Raw genomic sequence first — 11306 nt, forward strand, 5'->3', positions numbered from 1 at the left:
GTTGTACTAAAGACTATCCAGCTGCTTTACTAAAGACTATCCAGTTGCTTTTACGAAATATTATCCATCTTCTTTACGAAAGACTATCCAGCTGCTATACTAGACTATCCAGCAGCTTTACTAAAGACTATCCAGCTGTTGTACTAAAGACTATCCAGCTGCTTTACTAAAGACTATCCAGCTGCTTTACTAAAGACTATCCAGCTGTTTTACCAAAGACTATCCAGCTGCTTTACTAAAGACTATCCAGCTGTTTTACTAAAGACTATCCAGCTGTTTTACCAAAGACTATCCAGCTGTTTTACTAAAGACTATCCAGCTGTTTTACCAAAGACTATCCAGCTGCCATACTAAATACTATCCAGCTGTTTTACTAAAGACTATCCAGCTGTTTTACTAAAGACTATCCAGCTGCTTTACTAAAGACTATCCAGCTGTTTTACTAAAGACTACCCAGCTGCTTTACTAAAGACTATCCAGCTGTTTTACTAAAGACTATCCAGCTGTTGTACTAAAGACTATCCAGCTGCTTTACTAAAGACTATCCAGCTGTTTTACTAAAGACTATCCAGCTGTTGTACTAAAGACTATCCAGCTGCTTTACTAAAGACTATCCAGCTGTTTTACTAAAGACTATCCAGCTGCTTTACTAAAGACTATCCAGCTGTTTTACTAAAGACTATCCAGCTGTTGTACTAAAGACTATCCAGCTGCTTTACTAAAGACTAACCAGCTGATTTACTAAAGACTATCCAGCTGTTTTACCAAAGACTATCCAGCTGCTTTACTAAAGACTATCCAGCTGTTTTACTAAAGACTATCCAGCTGTTTTACCAAAGACTATCCAGCTGTTTTACTAAAGACTATCCAGCTGTTTTACCAAAGACTATCCAGCTGCCATACTAAATACTACCCAGCTGTTTTACTAAAGACTATCCAGCTGTTTTACTAAAGACTATCCAGCTGCTTTACTAAAGACTATCCAGCTGTTTTACTAAAGACTATCCAGCTGCTATACTAAATACTATCCATCTGTTTTACTAAAGACTATCCAGCTGTTTTACTAAAGACTATCCAGCTGCTTTACTAAAGACTATCCAGTTGCTTTTACGAAATATTATCCATCTTCTTTACTAAAGACTATCCAGCTGCTATACTAAATACTATCCAGCTGTTTTACTAAAGACTATCCAGCTGTTTTACTAAAGACTATCCAGCTGCTATACTAAAGGCTATCCAGCAGCTTTACTAAAGACTATCCAGCTGTTGTACTAAAGACTATCCAGCTGCTTTACTAAAGACTATCCAGTTGCTTTTACGAAATATTATCCATCTTCTTTACTAAAGACTATCCAGCTGCTATACTAAATACTATCCAGCTGTTTTACTAAAGACTATCCAGCTGTTTTACTAAAGACTATCCAGCTGTTTTACTAAAGACTATCCAGCTGTTTTACTAAAGACTATCCAGTTGTTTTACTAAAGACTATCCAGCTGCTATACTAAATACTATCCAGCTGTTTTACTAAAGACTATCCAGCTGTTTTACTAAAGACTATCCAGCTGTTTTACTAAAGACTATCCAGCTGTTTTACTAAAGACTATCCAGCTGCTTTACTAAAGACTATCCAGTTGCTTTTACGAAATATTATCCATCTTCTTTACGAAAGACTATCCAGCTGCTATACTAAAGACTATCCAGAAGCTTTACTAAAGACTATCCAGCAGCTTTACTAAAGACTATCCAGCTGTTGTACTAAAGACTATCCAGCTGCTTTACTAAAGACTATCCAGTTGCTTTTACGAAATATTATCCATCTTCTTTACTAAAGACTATCCAGCTGCTATACTAAATACTATCCAGCTGTTTTACTAAAGACTATCCAGCTGTTTTACTAAAGACTATCCAGCTGTTTTACTAAAGACTATCCAGCTGTTTTACCAAAGACTATCCAGCTGCTATACCAAATACTATCCAGCTGTTTTACTAAATACTATCCAGCTGTTTTACTAAATACTATCCAGCTGCTTTACTAAAGACTATCCAGTTGTTTTACTAAAGACTATCCAGCTGCTATACTAAATACTATCCAGCTGTTTTACTAAAGACTATCCAGCTGTTGTACTAAAGACTATCCAGCTGCTTTACTAAAGACTATCCAGTTGCTTTTACGAAATATTATCCATCTTCTTTACGAAAGACTATCCAGCTGCTATACTAGACTATCCAGCAGCTTTACTAAAGACTATCCAGCTGTTGTACTAAAGACTATCCAGCTGCTTTACTAAAGACTACCCAGCTGCTTTACTAAAGACTATCCAGCTGTTTTACCAAAGACTATCCAGCTGCTTTACTAAAGACTATCCAGCTGTTTTACTAAAGACTATCCAGCTGTTTTACCAAAGACTATCCAGCTGTTTTACTAAAGACTATCCAGCTGTTTTACCAAAGACTATCCAGCTGCCATACTAAATACTATCCAGCTGTTTTACTAAAGACTATCCAGCTGTTTTACTAAAGACTATCCAGCTGCTTTACTAAAGACTATCCAGCTGTTTTACTAAAGACTATCCAGCTGCTATACTAAATACTATCCAGCTGTTTTACTAAAGACTATCCAGCTGTTTTACTAAAGACTATCCAGCTGTTGTACTAAAGACTATCCAGCTGCTTTACTAAAGACTATCCAGCTGCTTTACTAAAGACTATCCAGCTGTTTTACCAAAGACTATCCAGCTGCTTTACTAAAGACTATCCAGCTGTTTTACCAAAGACTATCCAGCTGTTTTACTAAAGACTATCCAGCTGTTTTACCAAAGACTATCCAGCTGCCATACTAAATACTACCCAGCTGTTTTACTAAAGACTATCCAGCTGTTTTACTAAAGACTATCCAGCTGCTTTACTAAAGACTATCCAGCTGTTTTACTAAAGACTATCCAGCTGCTATACTAAATACTATCCATCTGTTTTACTAAAGACTATCCAGCTGTTTTACTAAAGACTATCCAGCTGCTTTACTAAAGACTATCCAGTTGCTTTTACGAAATATTATCCATCTTCTTTACTAAAGACTATCCTGCTGCTATACTAAATACTATCCAGCTGTTTTACTAAAGACTATCCAGCTGTTTTACTAAAGACTATCCAGCTGCTATACTAAAGGCTATCCAGCAGCTTTACTAAAGACTATCCAGCTGTTGTACTAAAGACTATCCAGCTGCTTTACTAAAGACTATCCAGTTGCTTTTACGAAATATTATCCATCTTCTTTACTAAAGACTATCCAGCTGCTATACTAAATACTATCCAGCTGTTTTACTAAAGACTATCCAGCTGTTTTACTAAAGACTATCCAGCTGTTTTACTAAAGACTATCCAGCTGTTTTACTAAAGACTATCCAGTTGTTTTACTAAAGACTATCCAGCTGCTATACTAAATACTATCCAGCTGTTTTACTAAAGACTATCCAGCTGTTTTACTAAAGACTATCCAGCTGTTTTACTAAAGACTATCCAGCTGTTTTACTAAAGACTATCCAGTTGTTTTACTAAAGACTATCCAGCTGCTATACTAAATACTATCCAGCTGTTTTACTAAAGACTATCCAGCTGTTTTACTAAAGACTATCCAGCTGTTTTACTAAAGACTATCCAGCTGTTTTACTAAAGACTATCCAGCTGCTTTACTAAAGACTATCCAGTTGCTTTTACGAAATATTATCCATCTTCTTTACGAAAGACTATCCAGCTGCTATACTAAAGACTATCCAGCAGCTTTACTAAAGACTATCCAGCTGTTGTACAAAAGACTATCCAGTTGCTTTATGAAAGACTATCCATCTGCTTCACTAAAGACTATCCTTCTGTTTATCTAAAGACTATCCAGCTGATTTATGAACCGTATACATGTTGACAGGACTCGCTATAGGTATGTAATATAGACTCTCTCTTGCCCTCTTTTGGTCAGTTGTAAGTTGTAACCCACCAAAAAAGCATATGCATAACTTTGATTCAGAAATAACTTGTGATATGGACTTGTCAACTATTCAAGTGTGGTAAAAGCACAATAGTACATTATAGTACAGTCAATTACAGTACATTACTGTATACTACAGCATAGTACATTACATTACAGAATAGTACAGTACATTACAGAATAGTACAGTACATTACAGAATAGTACAGTACATTACAGAATAGTACAGTACATTACAGTATAGTACAGTACAGTACAGTATATTACAGTATAGCACATTACGGTATAGCACATTACGGTATAGCACATTACGGTATAGTACATTACAGTATAGTGCATTACAGTATAGTACAGTACAGTATAGTACAGTATATTGCAGTATAGTACAGTATAGTACAGTACAGTATATTACAGTATAGCACATTATGGTATAGTACATTACAGTATAGTGCAGTACAGTATATTACAGTATAGTACAGTATATTACAGTATAGTACAGTATATTACAGTATAGTACAGTATAGCACAGTACATTACAGTATAGTGCAGTACATTACAGTATATTACTGTATAGTACAGTATAGGTACCATACAGTATAGTACAGTAGATTACAGTACAGTACATTACAGTATAGTAAAGCATATTACAGTGTAGTATAGGTACAGTATATTATAGTACAGTACTTTACAATATAGTACAATACATTACAGTATATTACTGTATAGTACAGTATAGCTACAGTACATTACAGTATAGTACAGTATATTACAGTATAGTACATTATAGTACAGTACATGCACAGTATAGTACAGTATAGTAAAGTATATTTGGCTAAGAGTGTGCAATTAGGGCATATGCCAACAGGGTAGCAGGGTGTTTTTATGATGCTAGTTTAAGGGTGACTGCAAGGCTGTGATATGGGCTTGGCTGGTAATTCTGTGGTACTGGCTATGGTCGCAGTGTGTGTGAATGCCATCCAGCCAGACATATAGTGACAGAGAGACAGAGACTGCACCCTGGGGGCAGACAGTCAGTCAGCAAACCAGCCAGACCCACTGGACAGACTGTGACCACTCAGGCACAATGACACAACTCTGGCAAAGCTATGCTGTGACCTGGATTTCCCCCGCTGTGCTATGCTCTGTGTGTGTTGTCTGTGTTTGTGTGCGTGTGTGCGTGCGTGTGTTCTGCTACACAACATCAGTGTGCGTGCGTCTACTAAGTAAAGCCTTGGGGCTGTGAAATTGCTCCTTCATCAGTAAATGGCATTAATATGCATCCCTTCAGCCTGTGCTAGCCCAGCTTTGTTAGGAGAGTTTAGGCTCTTTTAGAAAGGAAAACTGAGCTGTCATCTAAAGGCCCAGACAGCCTCCCCCTGCCCTGCTTTACACTCTGCAGACATCTGTGTTGTTGAGAATACCTTTGACTGTGGCAATGATGGCTTGCACTGCAGAGGAGAAGCTTTTAGCCTGGCTGGGCTGCGTAGAAGACTCCACTGGACTGCTGTATTGTATAGTGCCTGTGGGGTTGGTTATTGAGCCAACTGTTAAATGGATGTTATGTTTACTGTCTTTGTACTTAGGGTTAGTCGTTTTCCTGCCCAACTGTCCTGGAAAGCCCTGGGCCCTGATCATAGTGGTTAGTTAAATAATACATGATCAAATGTTCCGTTAAAGCAATAGTTCACCCCAAATACAAACTGAGCATAAAAGTGAGTGGCGGTTGTGAGAGTCCATGAAAATGGCTGGCATACTTAGGATTTTATAGAGAACTATCCCTTTAACAACTATCCCTTTGTATCCTTGACAACCCTTGAAAAGTGATGACAGGGAAAAGCTGTTGTATTGCCCTATTATATGGCATATGGTTTCTACCTCTCTCTCTTTGATTGGTTGGTAATTAATGGTAATTTATGGTAATTCTTTAATTGATCTTCCTGGCTGTCGTTTCCACTGATTGGTTGGTTTCTAAAAAATCTCTTCCTGGTTGTCGTTAACAGAACCAACAGCCAGCTGGTGGCCTTCCTGTCCAAGTACAGAGACATGAACTTCATCAAGTCCCACGGCAGAGACAACGCCAGGTGAGATCTAACAAGCACACGCATTGATAAATACATACCCACATACAGGTGCACGCATACACACACACTAGCATGATACAGACACATTAAAACATGTTCACTAATTCTTATTGTCATTCTCACACACCAGTGGCGGTCGGTGCCGTTTAAGATGAGGGAGAACAAAAATGTTTATGAGCATGGCCTTATTTCTATTACAGCACATTGGATGACTGTCATTTATATTCCATTCACCCAGTTCAATTTAACAGGTTTATGTTACTAAAAGGTTACTATTTTTCTTTATTTTTACTATTTTCTATATTGTAGAATAATAGTGAAGACATCAAAACTATGAAATAACACATATGGAATCATGTAGTAACCAAAACAGTGTTAAACAAATCAAAATCAAGTAGCCACCCTTTGATTTGAAGACAGCTTTGCACACTCTTGGAGAGTGAGGGACAGGTCGAGAGAGACATTTGAGTAATCAAGGCGACAGACAGTGACACATTCAATACCGTCTTGCACATTCTTGCCTGCATCTAGCTGATCTAGTGTGTAATCATTAGTCCAACGGTTGCAAACAAGATTTTCTATTGGAGAAATTCAGGTAACATTTTTCAACAGATCACTTCCTTCTCATATCTACATGCTCTCCTCCTCTCACCTGTTCCCTTCGCTTGTGGATTTCAGTGCAACACACATCAGCTGGTAGAGACCAGGCGGAAAAACCTTTCCAAGCCAAACCTTCATATCATAACCGTTACACACAGCCTACATCATTGTCACCATTTTAGCTAACGTCATAACGTAGTCAACATAGCTACTAGAACTAACGCCTTAGTAAACCCGCTACAATCATGCAGTAAAGTATACAGTCAGCAAACAGTTTAGCAGTTACACCGGCGGCCCCGGTGGCAATAAATGAATCAAACCAAAAGCTTACCTTGACTGTCAGAGTGTGCGCAACTGGTCGAAGGAAGTCAGGTGCAGGAGAGCAGAGATGAGTGAAAAGGCACACTTTATTCAGGCAGAGGAAAACACAACACTCCGGCCCAAGGGAAAAAAGCGAATGCGCACAAATTACACAAAATGGTACAAAATACAAAACCACGGGTTACAACCATACCCGGCGCAAAACCAGCCTGAAGTGTCACACACAAAACGAAACAAACAATACCACACACAGACATGGAGGGAACAGAGGATAATATACACGTAGAGTAATGAGGGGATGTAAACCAGGTGTGCGGAAAAACAAGACAAAACAAATGGAAATTAAAGGTGGAGCGGCGATGGCTAGAAGACCGGTGACGTCGACCGTCGAACGCCGCCCGAACAAGGAGAGGGACCGACTTCGGCGGGAGTCGTGACATTGACTTTGAAAAGTTCCAGTGCTGGATAGCCATAGCCAGCTGGCTAACATGACATCCCTCTCTGTTTGAGCCAGGTGTTTGAGTAGGCTAAACTAGCTAGCTGCATTCGCTAGCTAAGTATGTGAAAGTGAAAGTGAAAAAATGAAATATAGCTAGCTCTCTCTCTTTTGCTTCTCCATTTTTGAAGAAATCAATTTGTTCAAAACTGTTCAAATATTGTCTTTCTCTCTTTGACTCAACTACTCACCACATTTTATGCACTGCAGTGCTAGCTAGCTGTAGCCTATGCATTCAGTACTGGATTAATTCTCTGATCCTTTAAATGAGTGGACAACATATCAGTTCATGCTGCAAGAGCTCTGATAAGTTGGAGGACATCCTCCGGAAGTTGTCATAAGTAATGTGTCTATGGAAGGGGGTGAGAACCATGAGCCTCCTAGGTTTTGTATTGAAGTCAATGTACCAAGAGGAGGACGGAAACCACCTGTCCTCCGGCTACACCATGGTGCTATCCTACAGAGTGCTGTTGAGGCTACTGTAAACCTTCATTGCAATACAGTGTGTTTTAATAAATTATTTGGTGACGTGAATATATTTAGTATAGTTTATCTTTAAAGGATCACTTTTAATATTTCACTATTTAACAAATGTAAAAGAATTCACTGAGGAGGATGTCCCCCCTTTCCTCCTCTGAGGAGCCTCCACCGTCACACGCACACACACACACACACACACACACACACACACCCTCCTTGCCCCAGCTCGGTGACTGAGTCATAATCCAATTAGGCTCCATCTGTAGCTTTATTAATTAACCTTCCCTTGTTGCCGTTGCGAGGTGCTGCCTGCCAGCCCTGCCCCTGGCCCCGCTCCATGCCCTATCACGCTACTAAATAACATGCCAATCACTGGTACACACACACACACACTGACACCAATCACAATCTGGCTGCCTGTAGTGCTCTGCCATGGTGTGTGTCTGTGTGTGTGCGTGTGTGTTCGTGTGTATGTGTGTGTGTGTGTGTGCCAGGAGTTAGACAGGCTTGACTGAATAAAACCACTACTGGCATGAGATAGGATGGATAGTGGATTAATTAAGGTTGTTCCTATATACAGTGGCAAGAAAAAGTATGTGTACTCTTTATAATTATCTGGATTTCTGCATAAATTGGTTATAAAATTTGATCTGATCTTCATCTAGGTCACAACAATAGACAAACACAGTCTGCTTAAACTAATAACACACAAACAATTATATGTTCTCATGTCTTTATTGAACACACCGTGTAAACATTCACAGTGCAGGGTGGGAAAAGTATGTGAACCCTTGGATTTAGTAACTAGTTGACCCTCCTTTGGCAGCAATAACCTCAACCAAACTTTGTCTGTAGTTGCGGATCAGACCTGCACAACGGTCAGGAGGAATTTCGGACCATTCCTCTTTACACAACTGTTTCAGTTCAGCAATATTCTTGGGATGTCTGGTGTGAACTGCTCTCTTGAGGTCATGCCACAGCATCTCAATCGGGTTGAGGTCAGGACTCTGACTGGGCCACTCCAGAAGGCTTAGTATCTTCTGTTGAAACCCTTCTGTTGTTGATTTACTTCTGTGTTTTGAGTCGTTGTCCTGTTGCATCACCCAACTTCTGTTGAGCTTCAATTGGCGGGCAGACAGCCTAACATTCTCCTGCAAAATGTCTTGATAAACTTGGGAATTCATTTTTCCGTCGATGATAGCAAGCTGTCCAGGCCCTGAGGCAGCAAAGCAGCCCCAAACCATGATGCTCCCTCCACTATACTTTACAGTTGGGATGAGGTTTTGATGTTGGTGTGCTGTGCATTTTTTCCTCCACACATAGTGTTGTGTGTTCCCTCCAAACAACTCAACTGTAGTTTCATCTGTCCACAGAATATTTAGCCTGTGGAACATACAGGTGCACATTTGCAAACTTCAGACGTGCAGCAGTTTCTTTGGACAGCAGTGGCTTCTTCCCTGGTGTCCTCCCATGAACACCATTCTAGTTTAGTGTTTTACGTATCGTAGACTCGTCCACAGAGATGTTAGCATGTTCCAGAGATTTCAGTAAGTCTTTAGTTGACACTCTAGGATTCTTCTTAACCTCATTGAGCATTCTGCTCTGTGCTCTTGCAGTCATCTTTGCAGCACGGCCACTCCTAGGGAGGTTAGCAACAGTGCAGAACTTTCTCCATTTATAGACAATTTGTCTTACCGTGGACTGATGAACATCAAGGCTTTTAGAGATACTTGTGTAACCCTTTCCAGCTTTATGCAAGTCAACAACTATTAATCTTAGGTCTTCTGAGATATCTTTAGTTCGAGGCATGGTTCACATCAGGCAATGCTTCTTGTGAATAGCAAACTCACATTTTATGAGTGTTTTTTATAGGGAAAGGCAGCTCTAAACAACATCTCTAATCTCGTCTCATTGATTGGACTCCAGGTTAACTGACTCCTGACTCCAATTAGCTTTTGGGGAAGTCATTAGCCAAGGGGTTCACATACTTTTTCCAACCTACACTGTGAAAGTTTAAATGATGTATTCAATATAGACAAGAAAACTACAATAATTGGTGTGTTATTAGTTTAAGCACACTGTGTGTGTCTATTGTTGTGACTTAGATGAAGATCAGATCAAATTGAATGACCAAATTATGCAGAAATCCAGATAATTCCATACTTTTCCTTCCCACTGTAGCTGTTTCTATAGGAATCAGATGGTGGTGTATACAGGTTCTACAAGTGTGTTTCTGTGGTGGATAGCATCTGGCTTTAAGACCTTCAAGGACTTAGGGAAACAGTCTGTTTTGACCTGAACTTGACACCTACTGCAACACTTGGTGCTTCACATGAGCCACACGTTGTTAGTGTGTGAGGGATAGGATGTTATTCTCTCCCTATGCTCTCTCAAAGCTACTAGCAGGGTATACTGAGTGTATACCGTGAAGGGAAATTGGTGAACATCGAACATACAATCATTTTTTCCAAGCAGAACATGTAGTAACCACGAGGGTATATGGAACTTTGTTTGTAAATGTTGATAAACATGTCACCACAGAGATGTTTTGTTCAGTTTGTATGCATTTCTGTAAACAGCAGCAGTGAGAGATTCTAAAATAATTCCCAGTCTCTGGAAAAAGAGGTTCCTCAAGAGACCATCTGGTTAAATAAAGGACAAATTAAGCCAAAATAAGTGTATATAGTTGAGTGTAACATAAGTTTATATAAGTCAAATCAAGTTAGTGGTTTTGTGTAAAAGAAACCAACTTAACCATGTTTGTGTGGTTGTGTGTTTGTGGTCGCTATAGGTTTAACCATGTTTGTGTGGTTGTGTGGTTGTGTGTTTGTGGTCGCTATAGGTTTAACCATGTTTGTGTGGTTGTGTGTTTGTGGTCGCTATAGGTTTAACCATGTTTGTGTGGTTGTGTGTTTGTGGTCGCTATAGGTTTAACCATGTTTGTGTGGTTGTGTGTTTGTGGTCGCTATAGGTTTAACCATGTTTGTGTGTTTGTGGTCGCTATAGGTTTAACCATGTTTGTGTGGTTGTGTGTTTGTGGTCGCTATAGGTTTAACCATGTTTGTGTGGTTGTGTGTTTGTAGTCACTATAGGTTTAACCATGTTTGTGTGGTTGTGTGTTTGTGGTCACTATAGGTTTAACCATGTTTGTGTGTTTGTGGTCACTATAGGTTTAACCATGTTTGTCTGGTTGTGTGTTTGTGGTCGCTATAGGTTTAACCATGTTTGTGTGGTTGTGTGTTTGTGGTCGCTATAGGTTTAACCATGTTTGTGTGGTTGTGTGTTTGTGGTCGCTATAGGTTTAACCATGTTTGTGTGGTTGTGTGTTTGTGGTCGCTATAGGTTTAA

General features: G+C 39.5%; 1 protein-coding gene across 1 annotated transcript in view; it reads left to right on the forward strand.

Moving 5' to 3' along the window:
* LOC109890174 (xylosyltransferase 1) overlaps positions 1–11306 on the forward strand; it is a 134815-nt gene that overhangs the window by 91731 nt on the left and 31778 nt on the right. Inside the window, exon 5 of the mRNA XM_031831843.1 lies at positions 5981–6061. Coding sequence (XP_031687703.1) covers positions 5981–6061 — 81 coding nt within the window. The remainder of the gene's footprint in view (positions 1–5980; positions 6062–11306) is intronic.

Source organism: Oncorhynchus kisutch, linkage group LG1 (genome assembly GCF_002021735.2).
Source record: "Oncorhynchus kisutch isolate 150728-3 linkage group LG1, Okis_V2, whole genome shotgun sequence".
Classification (NCBI taxonomy): Eukaryota; Metazoa; Chordata; class Actinopteri; order Salmoniformes; family Salmonidae; genus Oncorhynchus; species Oncorhynchus kisutch.